This window comes from Piliocolobus tephrosceles, chromosome 4 (assembly GCF_002776525.5).
Source record: "Piliocolobus tephrosceles isolate RC106 chromosome 4, ASM277652v3, whole genome shotgun sequence".
In the NCBI taxonomy this organism is placed as follows: domain Eukaryota; kingdom Metazoa; phylum Chordata; class Mammalia; order Primates; family Cercopithecidae; genus Piliocolobus; species Piliocolobus tephrosceles.
The window spans coordinates 209881-229299 of record NC_045437.1 but is presented as its reverse complement, the minus strand read 5'-3'; the positions used below and the strand labels follow the sequence as shown (position 1 = coordinate 229299).

Sequence of the window (19419 nt, the reverse complement as noted above, 5' to 3'; positions counted from 1 at the left end):
CGTGGTGCGACCGGCAGAGTAGCCAACTAGGAGCAGACGAGGACAGCGCAGTGTAGGCCCCACACCAATCCGGGGGCCACATGGGGCCTGGGCACCTAAGAAGGGGCCAGCACAGATTGGCAGTGTAGCCAGAGGGAGCAGCCAGACCCCCAAGCCCACATCCCTCCTCCTCCCATCCCCAGGGAGCCGGGAGCGCCTGCTGCAGAGGGATCTGTATCCAGAGGCCCCAGGCCAAGTGCAGGTGGGCAGTTGGGGAGATCTCATCTGGAGCACAGATGCAGCCCAGCCCCCCCGACCCCTCCACACACACGGCACACACCTGCCCAGCGTTAAGAGACTGGGGGCTTTTTCCAGGAATCCACGCCCCCTGCCCCTCACCCCTCAACACACCAAGCAGGGATTTGAGCAGGTAGCAGATCCCAAGAGACCAAAACAGAGAAAAGACGTGCAGAACTGTGTGGAACGAGCAGCATCGAGGGCGGTGTTCTGAGAGCAGAGGCTGCAGCCCCGAAACCAGACGCATCACTGTGGAAGGGAAGCGTCCAGAGAATGAGGCTGGGGCTCAGGAGTGTCAACCCAGGGGGCCGGCACTGCACAGGGAGGCAGGGAGGGGGCCGGGCAGCACTGGCAGTGGACTGAGGTGAGCAGGGGGATGCACTGGGTGGCCACGTGCTGCAGGCCACGTGCGGAGACAGCGTGGCTAAATCATTAATGATGGAAATGCACAACCTGCTACACCAAATTGGATTTCTTTATCCAAACAGAGCAGTTTTATGAAATTTAGCCTCTTGAACAGAGGGTGAGAGTCCCTCTGGCTTTTCACAAGCAGAGCTGTGCACGCTGGGCTGGACAATGTCCCAGAAGGTGCCCAGGACCCTGGGAGGTCCCAGACGAGCCAGCACATCTGACGCAGTGACTGTCTGTAGGACCAGGGCCCGGGGCCTGGTTCTTGGACCTGTTTGATTTGAAAAGCTGAAGGCGGACCACAGGTCTAACATTCCCTTTATTGCTTACATCACACATACCAATGAATACAATAAACTCCTTTTTAAAAAAGTAAGGCACATGAAAAGCCTTTTGTGCAAGTTCCATATTATTTTAAAATTCATACTGGCTAATAAAAGCATTTCCACTATAGAACCAGAGACATCTAGAAAAGCACATGATAGATTTTTTTGCAAGCAGAATGCCTCAAACATTATTACATTTACCTCATGGCACAATGAGACAGTCACCAAATCCAATGTCTGCATCATAATGATGCAGCTACTATTACAGTTGGAAAACATTAATCACCTTATCCACATATGTACAGCTGGGTCCCCACATGGTAAAATCTAAAGGAAGAACAGCATCTAACTGCATCTGGGCTCCATTCCCTCACAGGCAGGAACTTTGGCGTTTCGACTCTTGCCATGTCGTGCTGCTCTTCACGAGACGCCAGGGTCATACGATACTGAAGACCATCGACAGGTACTGTTCGTACGACACCTGAATCCAGCCATCCTGATCCGTGTCGTAACGTCTGAATATATCCGTCAACCTCTGGGGAGAAAACAGGCATTTAAATCTCGAGAGTAAACAGAGGAGCAAGGTGCACTGGGACAAAGGCATTAGGAGCCCAGTTTCAGAAGCGCACACGTCCCCCCTCCTGATGGCGCCCAGCACAGGGAGGCAGCGGCTGCTCACACGGACAGTGGGAGTGGGAAGAACACAGGGCTGCAGGGCTGGCTCCACTACGTCCAGCCCTGGCTGAGCCCCTGACCGAGCCCCTGATCCCAGGCCCTGGTCTCCTGAGTCTCCTGGGGGCCTGGGCCCTTCCTTCGCCCCTGAAGACTGTCCCGTGGAGGCCCTCCACCCAGTGGCTCGCCTGCTGTGGGGCCACCTGGGCCATGTGGAGCTCAGGACACAGCGGGGGATCTTGTGACATCATGAGGGCTTCAGGCTCCTTCAGCCCCGCCCACCCCTCCCTGACAGCCGAGGGTCCAGGCCAGGTCAGCGGCAGAGACAGGGTGACCGCCTACACCCTCCTAACAGGGATGGTTAAGTAAGTGCCACTTCTAGATGATGGACTTGGGGCAGCTGTAAAATATGAAGATTCAGGACAGCATGGTGACTCTAGTCTGTGATCCCAGCACTCTGGGAGGCCAAGGCGTGAGGATCGCTTGAGCCTGGGGGTTGAGGCTGCAGTGAGCCGTGTTCACATCACCACACTCAGGCCTGGGTGATAGACAGCAAGGGTCTCTCAAAAAAAAAAAAAAGAGAAGAAGAAGAAAGAAGAAGAAAGAAAAATAAGAAAGAAGAAGAAAGAAGAATGAAGAAGAAAGAAGAAGAAGAAAGAAGAAAGAAGAAGAAAGAAGGAAGAAGAAAATGTGACAAGGGAAGAAAACAGCAGTCCTCGCATATCAGAACGTGGACAGGGTGTGGTGACTCTCGCCTGTGATCCCAGCTACTCAGGACACCAAGGCGGAAGGATCGCTTGAGACTTGGGGTCGAGGCTGCAGTGGGCTGTGTTTACACCACCACATTCCAGCTGGAGTGACAGAGCGAGACTCCATCTCAAAGGAAAAAAAAAAAAACACAACCCTGCAGGAACGCCACAGGCTCCTGGACTTGGCAGCAGCTACGGCCTCACCAAACTCCAAAAACACCTGCAATGGATAATGCTGTCTTAAAGAATAATGGGTAATTTTTCTTTCTTTCTATTTTGAATACTTTGTGTTTTTCTAGGGTTTCTAAAAGTGTTCATATTATTTGTTAAAAAATAATTTTTGAAAAGCCTTTATCCTTTTGGAAGAAGCAGATGAATCAAAACGTTTTTGAGGGAATTTTAACTTATGGTCTGCAGCTTTCTTTTCTTTCCCATTCCCCATCTGTCTAGTGTTTAGGGTCACTCTCCAAGGGTGGGGACAGCATGGGAACTGGCTGTCAGGTCCTCCCCACGCGGTCTGGAGCCAGGCCTTGGGGAGGCAGCACCCCCCAGGAGGAGCTACGCTTGCTGCGGATGTGCCTTGGAAGGCGCTGGAGAGGTCACTGTGAGGCCGCCAGTGTTACTCCAGCTACCTAAAGCTCACACAAGATCAACGTTAACTTATAGAACATAGTCTCAAATGAAGATCTGAATCCTACAGCAATTCAGTCACGGTACATAACGAGATTTTACACTGCATCTTTTCCTTTTTTTGAGACAGTGTCTGGCTCTGTCACCCAGGCTGGAGTGCAGTGGTGTGATCTTGGCTCACTGCAACCTTCACCTCTTAGGGTCAAGTGATTCTCCTGCCTCAGCCTCCTGAGTAGCTGGGACTACAGGCATGTGACACCAGGCCCAGCCTACACTTTTTTGAAAGTGTTCAGAGAACATTGTAAAAATGTCATCCAACGTGGCAGGAACCCCAAGAGGCAAGGGCAGGAAAGGCTCCCCCACTGTAGAGTTTTGGGGCTTCCATGTTCACAGACCTTGTTCTCCAACAAATCCCTGAAGAGCAGGGACTGATGGATCCATAAATCAGAGGAAACTCACTTTTACAGATCTAGCATTTTAATTGTTACATAGAATTAACAATTTGGGAACGTTTTCCAAATTTCCCCATTATTTCTAAAAACCCCATGCTGTTCCTATCTCTCACGGAATTGCGAGGCCACCAAGGCAGGACCTTGAGGAATCTGGGTAGAGACCGGGATCTCCACCTGCACACAGCAGCAGGGGTCTGTGTGGAGCTTCCAGGCGGGTCCCCTGAGCCCTGCTCTCCATCTCCGTGGGTCTCAAAGACAGCCCAGCAGGAGAGACGTCACCAAAGAGCTTGCCTTGCAGGTCAGGCTGCATTACAAGCTCCTGCAGACACTGGTGTGCACAGGAAGAGCTCAGAGACCCCACCGAGGGCAGCCCGAGTGCCCACAGGCTCCACAGCTGACCTCACACACAAAGACGGCAGGACACAGTGATGACCACAACAGAAAACGTGCCCATTTTCTCAGAATAAAAGTTTTTGCAGAAAATACACCATCGTTGGCCAGGCACAGGGGCTCATGCGTGTAATCCTAGCACTTTGGGAGGCTAAGGCGGGCGGATTACTTGAGGTCAGGAGTTTGAGATCAGCCTGGCCAACATGGCGAAACCCCATCTCTACTAAAAATACAAAAATTAGCTGGGTGTCACCTGTAATCCCAGCTACTGGGGAGGCTGAGGCAGGAGAATCGCTTGAACCCGGGAGGCAGAGGTGAGAGTGAGCTGGGATCGCGCCACTGCACTCTAGCCTGGGTGACAGAGCGAGACTCGGTCTTAAAAAAAAAAAAAAAAAACACCAGAACATACGTGTAACTAACCCACCGGATACTGCAAAAATAGCGTCTTCCAGATAGGCTGCTCTATGCCATTTCCAAGGGGAGGAAAACATGTTTGTCTACACTTCCACTAACCAGCTACTTCTCCAAAGATGAGACTCACTCTTATAAGCTCCAAAAACTAATTCTACATACGCCTGACTCCTTGGATTGAAGGTCAGGTGCATCACGCTGGCAAGCAAACCCCTCCCACTACCACAACAAACCCAGGCGAAGCCACTCCGTCACCTGCAGGACGATGCAGCCCTGGATGAAGTCATCGAAGGCGATCTGCCCCCGGCCCTGCCTGTCGAACTTTCGAATGAGGATGTCGTGGAACTGGTCAGAGAGCCGGTAGCCTTGAAGAGTGAAAGTCGTGAAAGTCGGAGTCAGAGAGGGCTGGGAGAGACAGGAGGTATGTGCCAACGCCCACCCCTCCCTCCCAAGGCCCACAGCCTCTAACACACACGATGCAAGGCTGGGTGCGAACGGAAGTGCAAATTCACTCAAAGGCACTCAGAACTGAGACGCTTCCCGAATACGTCGTTCTGTAATGAGCCCACATCTGCAGTGCATGGAGCGACCCCTGGAGACCATAACCCTGGAAGGAGGAGCGGGTGGGACGTTGCCATTAGTCACTCTCGTGAATTAACTACTCACCCCAGGGAAGCACTCACCAACCACCACCCCATAGGACGGCCACACTCGGTTTCATGAACCCAGTGGAGTTACTTTCAAAGTCCTTATTGATTTTATTATGTTTATTAACCTTGATAAGAAAATTCTGAATGATTCGCTGCCCTGGGTTGCTTGTCACCAGACAATGCTTTGAAAACTAAAATTTCACAGGTTTCCAGTTATACAAAGTGTCAATGTCAAGAAATGGGAGTGTCTGGGGGATGTGCCCCACCTGCCATGAGGGACTGATGGGCACAGTGGCAGGGTGACCTCAGAAAGGTCCAAGTCACTGCAGGGCCACCAAGGGCTAGGATTTCGTTTCCAGTTCACCAAGCCTGTCCTGAAAAAGGCCTCCCACAGGAAGAGGGCTCTGAAGACGTGTGGAGGCAGCAGAGGTGTTCGGGCACTTTGGAGAGCATGCCCCGCTTGCCTCCTTCCCTTCCCTCCCTCGAAATCCCACTGCCTTCGTGACTGCGGCACCCTTACTGACTCAGGAGGCAAGATCCAGGTGCCGATCTGTTTTTACTGGTTTTCAGTCCTGCTGGAATCTCTGCAGCGATGTGTGCACCTACTGTCTGAATCTCACAGTTAATCACCTGCACAAACAGCCACTTCACAGATAAAGAGTCAAGCACACACACATGAACACAGTGCCTTCCAGAGTGATCAGGGCGTTCTGCCATTTAAGTTCAGGGGTCCCTAAACGTGCAACAGCGGAGTTGCTTTGGACCCTCCTTCCCTGCAAGCTGAGAAGACAGGACCTCCCGTTACATTCAGAAAGAGATGGCAGAGTTGTGAACAGCTGCCACTTCTTCTGGTCCCTACTATTCCCACCTCCCCACTCCCTGCCCCTGTACCGGGGCTGAGCCCGGCCTGCTGAGAACAGAGCCTGGGACACGGCCACAGGGACACTCCTGTCTGGGAATGCACAGGGCACAGAGGCCATCACTGGTGTACATGGGTGACAGAGGCCATCACTGGGGTTCAAGGGGGACAGAGGCCATCACTGGGGTGCACAGGGGACAGAGGTCATTACTGGTCTCCTGCCAAGGCTGGGGAAGGACAGCAGAGATGCTGACAGAGGCACAGGAATTCCAGTCTGCACAGACATCAGGAGCAACCCTGCTGCCTCTGGAATTAACTTCCAGCATCCTTGGTCATCAGTAACAGTGAAGGGAAAACTAAGGCAAAGTCAGACTAGTAAAATGAGAGAGGAACAAACGAACTACAAGAAGAATGTTTATTTGAGAAGCCAAAACCCAACCGCAACTGCTTCTGAGTTTCTGTTAATGAAAGTCAGCCCATGTGAGACGACCAGCACCCTTGGGCCCGCCCCCGACACACCCGTTTCCAAGGTCATTCTCCTCTTTCGGACTCTCTGAAATGTTGTGAACGAGCCAAGCAGAGCCATGACCTCCTTGGAAATCTCATCCATTCCACCTCCAAGGAAAAACAAGCTGCCCCCACTCAACAGGATGAGGCTCCCTGGGGCTCTCCCCAGCTCGGGAGGGCCTGGTACAGTGGCAAAGGGCCACAGTGGAGGAACTGTTCTCCGCCCAACTGCCTTTCTCAGACACCCACTGCCCACCAGAGGGGAGAATCTCACTGGCTGTTTACGGCAACCGAACAGCACGTGCTGAGTCAGCCGGCCCGGTGCCGGGTGATGGGTGCCTGAATGTGAGGACGCCTTCCTCACCTTTTCACTTCCGGTCTCTGAGCGTGGCACACAGTTGATGTTAACAACAAAGGCTTAAAAAAACGAATGGGTGGATTATAAAATCCACCACATGGCCCCATCAGAGACATCTGGGGAGAAATCTCGCAGGCTTCACCACCCTGGTGATTCCCTCGTGCCGGCCACTGAGCTCAAGTGCAGCCTCCCTGCTTCATCTGAGAGCAGAACACTTGTTCGTAAGGGCCAAGACAAAAGAAGAATTTTTGCTTCTGGGGCCAACTTCCTAACAATTATTATAGGAAATCTTTTGAAATAATCAAAATACAAAAAGGATGACAATGCCCCTTTCCACGGAAGATGTGGGAGATGGCCCGGGACATCAAGAATCAAACGCAGAAGGAAACTTGCTAGGGTAACCAGAGAAAACGCTGCGATGGGATACTGCACCCCAGGAAAAGCCTGGAAGTCAGGAAGGGTTCTGCCACTGCGCAACACAAGGAGGCCTGCCTGCTCCGGGGCACGAGGAAGGTTGTGTGACCAGCCGTGCCTCCCACCACAGCTAAGCACAGTTTTCTGGGAAGTCCTTAGCCAGACCAGGACGAAGAGGGCCTCAGAGAGCAGGGAGCACTGTCCGTAGCAACTTTCACTGTGCATTCTGAGGACCGGTGCTCACCGGCACGAGGCAAAGGGAGCTCCGGGGCCTGACAAGGTTAGGAAAAGATGTCTGTGGCACCAGAGGTCGCTTGTCTGAAAATAACTCCAGGCTGGTCCTGAAGTCCATGTGGCCCTGGCCGTACTTGGCAGCACTGGCCTCCCTGGCCCCAGGACTGCGCTCTGTGGAGGGTGGCATCCTTTCCTCCCAGCCCTTCCATACCTGCCCCAGGGAAGAGGGGCTGGCCAGGGTTCCCTCCACTTCCCCCACCCAAGGACATAGCAAGGTCAGCTGCATTCCAAGTGCCAATTCAGAGCCATCCAGCCCAACCTGGCTCGCAGCTGGTCAGCTCAGAACTGCTTCTTGAGACCCAGTGTCCATAGCCAGCTCTGTGGACAAGCTTGTAAGGTGAGAAAGAAAAGAGAAAGAAAGGCAGCCATGAAGTGCATGCTGGGAGGAAACACGAGGCGAGGCGGCCTGCTCAGGTAAGTTGAGACTCCAGTTATCTCAGAGGTACTCAAACAGAATCGAATTTTCCTCACTGTTTCTAAGGAGCCCTTTAAGTAAATCACGGAAGCGGCTTCATACCAGGGGCCAGATGAAATCTGCCTGGATTAGAATCTCGGTGCAGCCACCAAGAGCCTCAGGCTGGCCCCAAACATGTCCGTTGTTCCTCTGTAAATAAAACCCCTGCTTCCTCTCAGACCTGAGGCTAGCACAGGAAGCCCCGTGGACAGGCCCTATGGACGCACTCTGGACAGGCCCTGTAAACACTCCTAGACCCACGGCACACTGTCACACGTGCGTGCACATGCGTTGAGCACACACAAGCACACAGTACGCATCTGCGGAACACACTTGAGAATAATCACGTGCTCCGCCTCTCTGATGCTGTTCTGAGGTGCACGGCACACGTGTGCGCACACACACGCCGAGTCGCCAAGCACATTTGAGAATGGGCACGCATTCTGCCTAACGCCCCTTCTGAGGTGCACGGTTTGGACCTGGTGACTGACAGCTGTTTCTTAGGTTGACTGTCACCTTTTCAGCATGCTTTGATCTATCATGAAATATAAGCTGCCCTGCCCCACGGTATTTTCACGGATCCACTTTTAAATGATTTCAAAAGCCACATTCTCAGTTTTGCTCGTAACATCATTCCACTTCACAAAAGATGAACGGCTTGCATAGCCCTTATCTCATTTTGGATATAAAACTGCATAAACGTATCCGTGTCAAGGATCACCTTCCGACATGAGCAATATCAAATATGAACCTGCATGATGTCAACAAAAACTTTACACAGCCTGGTTAGACAATCAGTGAAGTTCAACAAGGTTTAAAAAACTTCAACGGCTGCTAGGTTCCAAAATGAAACACGCTACACAAGCCAGGATGAGTGAGTTACCGAAACCTGAAAGGGCCTGCTTCAGCTCGTTCTTGTCGATCATCCCAGAGTTGTCCCGGTCGTACGTGCGGAAGACGTTCTGCCAGTCTGTGATGTACTTCCACACACCCGTGAACTCGCCGAAGTTCACGCCGGCCTTGTTCTCACGGTCAAACATGGCTGAGACAGAGAGGAACAGTCAAGCAACAAAAGATCAGTCGCAGCAAACTCACTCGAGGCTTCCCAGCAGACCTCAGCCCTCAGAGCCTGGCGGGGCCCCACTGCTGATCACGAACCAGGGGCTGGGCAATGCATGCCTGTCTGTGAATAGGGGCGAAATCCCTAAAAGTCTTGTCACGTTCGCCCTGGGTGGGGGTGTGAGGGACTGTCCCCCAGCCCTGGCCCCCTAAGTCCCATGAGAAGGTGTGCTTGCAGCTGTGAGGCAGGCCGTGCAATGGGATATACGAGGAAATCCGGCCGCAGCCAGGACGGAAAGAAGATCAGAGCTTCACACTCAGCTTTCAAGGCGCACGGAGGGTGAGTGGCCCCAGCTCCTCTGGCTCCTGGGTCTCGGCCTAGAACACGAATCTAATTTCCAGAGCTGACCCTCCAACCCTCCAGGACCCATGGCACTGGTGGAGGCTCGGAACAGCCCTGTCAGGAAAATCTGCTTTAATTAGAAACAGACCCTCGCCTACATCCTATTTGCTTTCAGTCTAACTCCAGGTCCAAATACAAAAGAATCTACAACTACCTTTACATGTAGTCACAATATGGTTAAAAACCATAGAAAAATTCAATCTGAATTACTGCCGCAGAGAAAACGATAAATCACGTGGTCTCTTTTCAAGAACAGAGGTTAATATAGGACTGCAATACGACTACTCCTGGTTTGACTGGAAATATGTTACAATTGAATGAAAATCCACAAGATAAAAAATCATGTGAGAAACAGCATCAATGCTTCCTCCCAACAGTCCACAACCCTGTGTGCAACCAGGGGCTGTTTTTCACAAGACCGTTCCACGACGTGCATGGTGTGTGTGGACGATGCTGGTGCGTGCAGGACCCACTGTGCACCAGACACCAGCAGGGAAGGGTGCTGGGTGAGCTGCACACCAGGGTGAGGGTTCCGTAGAGGAGTGGCTCCCAGGCCCTTCCTCTCTGAGGGAGAGGTAGCTCCCCATCTATCAACACCTTTTCTAGCACTAAAGGCTGCCACTACTATGCTTCCAAGTTTTCTCTCCTTCCATCAGTGTGACGTGGCGACATCTGCATGACCAGCATGGCACAACCATCTGGAAAAACCCCCCAGCTACACCAGCACTAGGACTCAGACACCTTACCACACATGGGCTTCGCAAGGAACTCAGGGAATCCTCACAAGACTAAAACGTGTGCATGGATGGGAGATGAAGGAACGAGCCCCAGGCTGCTCTGGGAAACCTCGAGACACATTGCCGTGGTCCCTGTGAGGCAGAACTGAACCTGGGATTCCATATTAAAAAGGCGTAAAGAGGGCTGCACCTCCCAACAAAGGAACCTTCCAGAAATCAAGTGGGGCAGGGATGGAAACATGACTCTCCTGAACACCTGCCTGCCCCTGGAGCTGCAGCTTCCACCCCAGCTACCGTCTGGGCATGGGGGTGCACACCTGTAATCCCCACTCTTTGGGAGGCTGAGGCAGGACGATTGCTTGAGCCCAGGAATTCCAGACCAGGCCTGGGCAACACAGGGAGACCCTGTCTCTTAAAAGAAACAAGCAAAAGCCGGCTACCTGTACAGCTGGGGAGACCCTGGACCCAAAGAAATGATGCAGACCCTCACATTAAGGCTACACATGGACCCACAAAACAAACAAAAATTACAGAAACATCAAGGAAGTTGGTTACTCTGTGTGGACTTGAGCAGGAAAAACAATCAGCTGTAGACCACCCTCCCAAGGACTTCAAACACACTGTCAAGTAGCTCCACACCACAAATATCTAGCACTTTTCAATAAAAACATGTTCTTAAAACTGAAGACTATCATATGAAATATTTGAATAAAGGATGGAATCACAAAAATAAATAAGCAATGTCTATCAAAAACACCCAGATAAGATGTGAAAGTAACTAATAATTTAGAATTTTAAATATATGTCATCTTTAGAATTAGAAACTGAAAGGACAGGTTAAACAGTACATTAACAATAATCAGAATAGAGAATAAAGCAAACATACACGGAGAGACATGAAAAGGTAGAGACGGGGGGAGAGGGATGAAAGGGCCCACGCTCATCTAAGTGGAATTCCAGAAGGGAGGAAAGTGATACGGACCCACAGACAAAGGAAACACAAGCGGGTACCCAAGCAGGTCCGTCTGCCGATACTTACATATGATCGATCTGACAGTCACTGGATTAAAGGGAGTCCACGTGCCTGAAAACAAACAACAGGAGTTAAAGTAAAAGGAAAATCTTTCTGGGACACTGAGTTCCTGATCTATAGCTGGAGGCCCCCGGAAAGGCAGTAGGGGCTCTAGGGTAGTGGTTTTCTAGACACTCCAGGTGACGTGTCAGCTGCCATGACTCCTGGGAGGAGCCAAAGCACTGCCTGGTGGGGTCACACCCTGCTGAGTGTGGGAGTCCTCCGTGGCCTGCCAGACCTCCATGGCCGTCCACAGTCATCGTGGCTGGACGCGCACTCTTATTTAACAGATAACCGAGAAATGGTTCTGTATCATTTTACACACGGAATTTTTCAAGGATGCAGCCACCAGCCAAGTTAAGAAGTTCGCACTTACTTTTGTTAGAGAACTTCACAAATTCCCATTTCAGAAAATCCATCGTCAAGGCCACCACTGCCGGCAGACACCTGAGCACAGCTCGGTCGCTGTGGCATTCACACTAATTCTACCGAAAGGTGCAAGTACCAGACCCCTCCTTCCGTTCTCTCTCAGCAATCATCCCAAAGCACGGTGAAAACATCCATCACCACACTGCACACATTCCTGACAAATTACAGTCTGGGCTTTATACGATTTTCCTTGAAACTAAACAGGAAGGCTGTGCTATCCTTGGATTCATTGTAGAATCTGATACCCTTAAGCGCTCACAACCATTTGCCAACTATGAGGGTGAAGATTCACTGATGACCTTCACACACAAGAGCCTATTTTCAGAGTGATCTGTACCTTCAATAACTTCCATACTCACTGAAAATGAACTAAAAACATATTGTTAATGTCAGGAAAGACCAGTGGCTCTCCTCATACCCCATCTGTATTAGACACACATTTTTTTTTTATACACAAAATTGCCACAGTCCTGGGCAGCACACAGAGACAGCCCCTGATCTCAGAGAACAATGTCAGGCTCCTGGTGGAGCACGGGCGATGGGGTCTGCTGGCACAGTCCCTTAGGCCTCTACGAGTCATCACTCTGGGCTCATGGGGCTCCTCCTAGTGCCATGCCCGCTCTCACCTGAAGTGCGTCCCCTCCTAAGACACACACACCCTCCCTCCAGCTCCTTCCTTTCCTTCCTCAGGGAGCCTTCCACAGGGGTACCATATTCTCCCAGCCCAGAAGTTAAATCCATTTACTCTGCCTGAGCACCTCCCAACTTCCCCTTGGGAAGATCCCACCCTCCAGCAGTTATGCAGGGAAGCTGTGCTCTTCCCACAAAGGCAGGTGCACCTGAACCCTGAACCCGTGGCACACACACAGCAACACTCCACGAGCGTCTGTTAAGCTGAATAGAGTGATAATCTGCAGGAATACGTTTCTGTAGGCTTTACAGGTAGCTGGAGGGAGAGTAGGCAGGCATATGTATAGAGAGGTATTCGGAAAGGTCAGAATTACTGGAAACTAGTATTACAAAAAACAAAGATAAGCTACAGAGAATCCACAAGGCAAAGAAAGAGGAAAACTCTAAACACCAAGGAGCATCCCTGCCTCACCCAAATCATCTGGTCTTCCTCCATTCTTCACCGCTGTGTACAGGAACCTAGTGTCTGCACACAAGGGTGACCTGCTCTGACCCAGCGCTGACAAGAAGCCCCAGGAGCCTGGAAGCCTCCTGGGCAATCAATCCTCTGTCTTCGTGCCACGAGCTTCTTCTCCTCTGTCTTCTGCGTCCGGGGTCCTGGACTGTGTGGACCTGGATGAGACCTAAGTCCTCAAGTGAAGGCTGCACTGTGAGGTGTCCTGATCGTAAGTAGAAGCTTCTCTGAGCCATCTCAGCAATAACACGGCCAAACAAGTTTTAAACCAAAGCAACACAGGTTAAAACAAGCAAGATGTTAACCCTGCAGCCCAGGCATAGGGAAGCTCAGGTGCCGTGTGGATGGGCACATGGAGAGTGCAGAAATGGTGCATTCCTGAGAGCTGGGGTCCAGGAGGAACCGGGCAGCTGTACTGGGGTCTTCTGGAGTATTCTAAGGACTGCCCAGGAGAGCAGAGGTTGCCCTGGGATGAATCAAGGATCAGAGAGAGGCAGCCGCTCCACTAGAAAGGGCTGCTGAGGGATGGGACACTCCTGCTGTCTCCACTCGCCTTCCTTGCCAACCACAGCGGGGTCTGGCTTCTCCACAGAAACCAAGAGAGAACAACCACAAGGCCTAACTGCCCGTAACAAGCTGAAGCATCGTGGTGCACAGACATTTCATGCCTCAGTTACATTAGGTGCTAGACATACCTGGGCATCCGCCTGAAAACCTAAGTAGATGTTGTGCTTGGCCCAAGGCGATGGAGTCATTTGTCACCAAATCCCAACCCTTCCCCTGAAGCCCTGTCAAGGTGAGTTTCTGGTGAAAGCAAGCATGAAAGACTGCATGGGGGTCCCTGAGACCACCCTCCAACTTGAAAGGGTACAGACGAAACCAGCCAGGGGAAAGGGCTGCTGGGGAAGCCAGGCGCTTCCAGAGCCCCTCCCAGCGGAGTCACACGGTGCACCGGATTCCTCCAGCAAGGAGCTGGGACAGCTAGTGCCGTGTGCGGACCAGGGAGGCTCTCCTGAACCTGGGGGTCAGTCAGGGAAGTTCCAGCCACCCACAGGGAAAGCAGGTGTTTGCCATCCATCACCTTGTTGGTCAACTACCCAGATAAAGAAGTGCAACATGGCTCAAGTGTCTCTCATCAGCCAGAACACTGCAAGAGCTCAGTTCCCAGGAGGCAGCCAAGGGCCCTTCCTGGGAACGTGCAGGGTCTGAGCAATCCAGGCCTGTTGAGTTAACCCCTTCCCACATAGGCAGATCAAATCTGCTCCATCACTGGGGCAACAAATACCATCACCCACATCCCTGGGCCCACATGAGGGAAGGACAGTGATGGGACTAGACATGTGCTTCACAGGGCACTGTCTTGCTTCTGAGGTCTGATTTGTCTCAGTTCTTTTTAATATGGGATCTCCAAGAGAGCCTCAACTGTATTTGATTAAAAAAAAAAAAAAAAATACCGGCCGGACATGGTGGCTTACACCTGTAATCGCAGCACTTTGGGAGGCTAAGGCGGGCAGATCATGAGGTCAGGAGTTCGAGACTAGCTTGACCAACATGGTGAAACCCCATCTCTACCAAAATTACAACAATTAGCTGGGCATGGTGGCGCGCACCTGTAATTCTCAGCTACTCAGGAGGCTGAGGCAGCAGAATCGCTTGAACCTGGGAGGTGGAGGTTGCAGCGAGCCAAGATCGCGCCATTGCACTCCAGCCTGGGTGACAGAGTGAGATTCCATCTTAAAGAAAGAAAAACCTTCAAAAGAATGTAAGAATTATTTCTCAAAGTACAGCTTTAAAAATGCCCCTTAAAAATACATCAATGTTATATTAAGCCAAACCTACTTCAGAAGCACAGAGACTTGAAAAAAGTTAATTTATTGTAATTCCAAGATGTTTTGGGAACAAGAAACAAGCACAGAACACGGGCTAGGAGAACAGTGGATGAAACCGATGGACTGATCACGGTTCCAGGATGGTCTCACCATGGAGGTGACAGGGTGAATGCTGCAGTGCAGGACTGGGGGTGCCACAGGAATGGGTGCTCCAGGTAGGGCGTCGTCCTGGAAAGATGAGAGTCCTGAGAACAGCTGGGTGGGAGCAGGGTCCGCCGGCCGCACGGGGGTGGGGAGGGTGCCATGAGGGCCTGAGAGCAGCGAGGCCAGGGAGGAACCCTAATCCCTCATCTGCTTGTCACCTGGAGCCTGACAGAGCCCCATGGAGCTTGGAACGGAGCTGGGGAGGAGCATTTGCCAGGCCTCCCGTCCCCTCCTTCTGCCCACTGGGATTGCTCCTGAAGGAAGAAGAACCCATCAAGTCATTGTAAATGTGCTGGGAGAGAACCCCTGACAGTGCCTGGTGCTCACTCCTGGGGAGCCACTGTCGCGGGTGAAGTTTCTGGGCTCAGGTCCATGGCACCTGGAAAATGTCGCGTTTAAGTGAAATGATCTTCAAAGCCCAAGAGGAAATGTTCCAGGCACCCCTCAGAGACCCTATGGGGCAGGAAGGACAGTGGGGCTACAAGGGTCCCCCGCTTCTCCAGCTTGACCTGTCCCTGGAAATTACTCCCTGAAATCGTGAGCAGAGCTGGATGCTGGGTCAGTTCTGTGATCTGTGGGACTCTACCCTTAATGGCTTCATTTATTTACATGGCTCTAACCTTCTATTTATCTATGTAAAGAAATAAATTTGTCATTTGTTAGAGTCACCTAAGCATGAGATATCTTTTTAAGAATATTTTCCTAGCCATTAAAGAACATAAGCCGATTTTCTTTTTTCATTTCCCTATTGCTATGTGACAAAAGGTATATTCTATACTTTTTGTATTAAACGACTTCAAACTACTGATACTCTAGATGACTTCTACAATCCTTGCCATATTCTGAATGAAGAATGTGAGCCCCAGGTTAGAAAGATCAACAATTAAATCTCAGGCTGTGCGTCCACCAGGAGGCCTGGTGGTCTTTTCTTGCTGGCGGTTTGCGATTGGCTGAGAGGGAAGATCTCGCGCTGTGGTCTCACCACGGACACAGGTGCAAGGAAGCCTCCAGGAGGTGCAGAATTCCTCGATTGCTTAATTTGGTGATGGGTGTTTGCTCAGGTCAAGCCTCAACAAAGTGCACATATTAAATGTGTGCAGCTCTTTGTGTAGCAATTATACCTCAAAAAAGCTGAAACACTTTTACACTTGAAATAATCGGATTGATATTTCATCTAAAGGTATACAAAACTATCGCCTACATAGCTGATTTTTCCACGAGAGTCTCGTTTACAAGAGAAACACAATTACGAAGTCAGTGTCCTTTAATAAAGGGTAATGGAAGAAGCATGAGGTTCTGTTAGGTCAGCGCTTACTCTCCCCCATGTTTATTCCGTGGTAGATCTGCAGTGATTCAGGAAGATGAATTATCTTCAACACACAAAAGTTCAGCCCTCTGGCATATACGAATCCTGGTGTGGTTTTTACACAACGTTTTGCTGGGGATGACAGGATCGGGATTCGTTCATGCTTCATTCATCCCGGAGGCCTGCGACTGCCCCACACAGTGCAGGCTGAGCCTCCAGCACCACACACTCCACCCTCTCCGAGGCACTTGTGCGGATGCAGGTGAGACGCCCAGACCAGGAGGGTGTGTGTGGGGGATCGGGCTCCAGAGAGCCTGAGATGAGATTCAACCATGTGGACGGGGTGGTGGAGCTGGTGGCTCCTGGGCTGGGGAAGTGTAAAGAAGAATCCCGGTGACCCTGGCCCTGAAAAGCTGCCATGTACATTTAGTAGAAGACTGTCCATGAAAACAGACTCTCAGAAGCAAAGAGGGGCCTCAACGGGCCCCCCCACCCCCCGACCCATGTGCAATGCCAGGTCATACTCTCTCCACCCCTAAAGGAAGCATCCTCCTCGCCTCTCTGGTCCTCCTTCCTTTGCCTGGTTTGCGATTGTACACTCAATTCCTGCAGCCCCAGTCTTTTTGATGTGGACTACTTTGAGCTCAACAGAACTGAATTAACTAGCAGTGTGTGTTTTTGCCGCTTCGTCCACTCACACACTGTCTGAGACCCATTCATGTCTCCGGAGGTCCCTCACTTGCCTTGCACTGGCTGACTCCCCCGAAGGACCTTGCTGAGACGTCCTCATCCATCTGCCGTGAACGAGCATTTGGATCTCTTCCCACTCGAGTTTGTGCGAACAGTGACACCAGGTGCATCTAAAATACGCCACATGCCCAGGTGCATGCGGGGCATGTGCAGCTCCCTGACCCCTCTGCGGCGGGAGAGCAATGAGGCCCAGGGCGTAGCGGGGAGGTTTGGGTGTGGGACCAGGCTGGGGTTGGAGAGAGGACACTGGATTCTGGACTTTATCTGAGGGCCGAGCAGCAGGCGTCATGGCAGATCGGGTCTGGTGTTGAACTGACCTGATTGTCCCAGAGAACTGATGTTCGTGGTTTCTCTGAATAACACAGAAATGGATCCTTGTGGTCTTGAAACTTGAGAACGTGACATGTGTCTTATTTGAGTTCCTTTCGCAGGAAACTGACCATCAGGCCTCCCAGGTAGTGTGAAGGAACAGAGACTCACCAGATCACGGCATTGGTCAGTGAGACACCAAACCCTTCACCCATCATGAGTGCCTGATCAGCCACCTGCGTCCTCCTGACCAACTCCTCTTCCTCTCTCTCCCTAATTCCTGTTTTCCTTACACATAGTCACATTTCTTCCCTGCTATACAGTCAGTCAGGAAGATGCATTTGAGGCTGACCTCCCATCTCCTAGCCTACAGCTCCTGATGCACACCTTCTTCACTGGCAGTAACCATCGTCTCAGTGACTGGCTTTCTGTGTGCTGAGCAGTAGGATCTGGAACAAACCCCTGCATTTTGGGAACAGGGAGAGCAGCCTCAGCAGGCCTCCGGCCCCGAGTGCAGTCATGACCACCAAGTACCCACACTAGCCCATGGAGGTGAATGTGGACAAGAAAAAAAGGCTCCTGAGGACCCAGCCAGAATTCCTGCAATGTCACGGAGAATCACGGCCATCCGGCCCTTCCCCCCATTGCAGGGCAGCTGCAAGATTCAGCTCATTTGTCTTCTTTCCTGGACATGTTCAAATCTCCTTCAACACAACCTTGTGATCCTGAGATTCCATCAAGATGTGCATTTTTTTTACTATATTGCTTTAATTTACTCTGCCAGCTATCTGGGGAAATGCAACCTCATCAGCAGAAATTATTTCCTCCCTGTTGCTTTTGAAATCTGTTATTTCCTACAGCCAAGTACTGAGCCCTTCAGTTGAGGTCTAAACCCTCCGCCCTCTCCCTCTGGGGTCACCAAGCCGGTGGTTTGTTCCATGCTCCCAGGCAGATTGTGTCAACTCAAAGTCCAACGCGCTTATGAAATACTTTGTGTTTTTTTCTTAATTTTAGGAGTTTTTTAAAAATATGTTTTTGTTTCATGGAGGTGACACCGTCTTTGACTTGTGGGCGCCTTCCTCCTTCAGTCTGCATATACTGAAGCCAGTGTTTGCTGTACAGCCTCTCAGCCGCAGCCCACAGTGAGGTACAGGTGCTCAGCCTTTGCCCAAGAGAGCGCCTCCATTCGCCCCTCCACCCATAGCCCCTTGAAACCACTGCCCTGCTCCCGGACACGGTAGCACTGTCTTCTCCAAGGTGCCATGTGGTGGCATCCTTCGGCCTGTGCCCACCGAAACTAGCTTCCTTCCCCGGGCATGTGGCCTGGGAGACCTGGGGCATTTGGGGTGCATGTTTCCACTACTGGTTGGTGCCCCTATGCAGAAGCATCCGCACTGGTTCACACATTCTCCTGCTGATGGACATTTTGTTTTCTTCCAGTTATTGGCAATAAGCAATGAGGCCTAAACACTTGAGTGCAGGTTTGTGTGTGCACGTTTAAGTTTTCTCTTGGGGGAAATTTCAGGAGTGGGGTTGCTGGATGACGTGGGAAGGATGTGCTTAACTCAATAAGAAACTCCCGGACCACGTTCCAGCATGGCGGGATCCCTCACATTCCCACTGCCGCTTATGAGGGTCCCAGTTCCTCTGCATCGTCACTAGAAGCTGGGTTGGCCCGTGGTTTTTGTCTGTTTTTAGCCATTTTAATAGATTTGCAGAGGTACTGTTGACTGGCATTTCTCCAGCGTCTCTATGATGTTGAGCCTCTTTCTCGGGCAATATGCCCTCCTTATACCTTCCTTGATGAGGGCTCCATTCAAATATTTGCCTTCTCTTTAATACTGGGGTTTTTACTTCCTTATGGTTAAGTTTTGATGGTTCTTCATATATTCTACGTGCCAGTACATTGTGAGATGTCTGATTCACCAATATTTTTTCTAGACCATAGTTTGTGTTTCTTTCTCTTTAGATTTTTATATTGCTTTATAGAATTATAATTTTAACTTTATGACTAAATTTAATTTGTCAATCTTCTATGAATCATGCCTTTGGTGTCGTGTCTAAGAACTTTTCACCTAACCCCAGGCCATACAAATTTTCCCATGTTTTTATCTAATGGTTTTATAGCGTTCTGTTCTCCATTTAGGCCTGTGATAAATGTTGAGTGACATTTTGTGTCAGCCATGGCCATACCTTTTTCTGTCTCTGACAGTATCTTGGGTGTTTGCAGCTCCCCGTGCCCCAGGCAGTTCCTGTCTTCTTGGTCCGCTCTTTCTGTGAGTTTCAGGGCGTGTCTTAGTGCCGACGCTGTCCTGGTCCATCAGGGG

General features: G+C 51.0%; 1 protein-coding gene across 4 annotated transcripts; it reads right to left on the bottom strand.

Annotated features, from left to right (window-relative positions):
• Positions 1 to 985: 985 nt before the first annotated feature.
• Positions 986 to 11160, bottom strand: PDCD6 (programmed cell death 6). Of its 4 annotated transcripts, none has more exons than XM_023194577.1 (4): positions 11089 to 11160; positions 8740 to 8892; positions 4570 to 4679; positions 986 to 1545 (listed from the first exon to the last, which is right to left on the bottom strand). In XM_023194577.1, exons 2-4 carry the CDS (start codon positions 8888 to 8890, stop codon positions 1447 to 1449), a joined length of 360 nt encoding a protein of 119 aa, XP_023050345.1. In that variant the 5' UTR covers positions 8891 to 8892; positions 11089 to 11160; the 3' UTR covers positions 986 to 1446. The 4 variants fall into 4 exon arrangements, with proteins under 4 accessions (XP_023050345.1, XP_023050344.1, XP_023050342.1 ...); XM_023194576.1 differs by having other exon boundaries at positions 8734 to 8892; positions 11089 to 11159; XM_023194574.1 differs by lacking the exon at positions 4570 to 4679 and having other exon boundaries at positions 8734 to 8892.
• Positions 11161 to 19419: the final 8259 nt, after the last annotated feature.

What these genes read in the sequence shown, in the direction of transcription:
- PDCD6 (XM_023194574.1), bottom strand. Translation starts at nt 8,890, where the DNA reads ATGTTTGACCGTGAGAACAAGGCCGGCGTGAACTTCGGCGAGTTCACG. An exon ending in GCAGGCCCTTTCAGGTTTCG is followed by an intron (nt 1,546 to 8,733) that starts GTAACTCACTCA and finishes TTTTCTCCCCAG; the next exon opens with AGGTTGACGGATATATTCAG.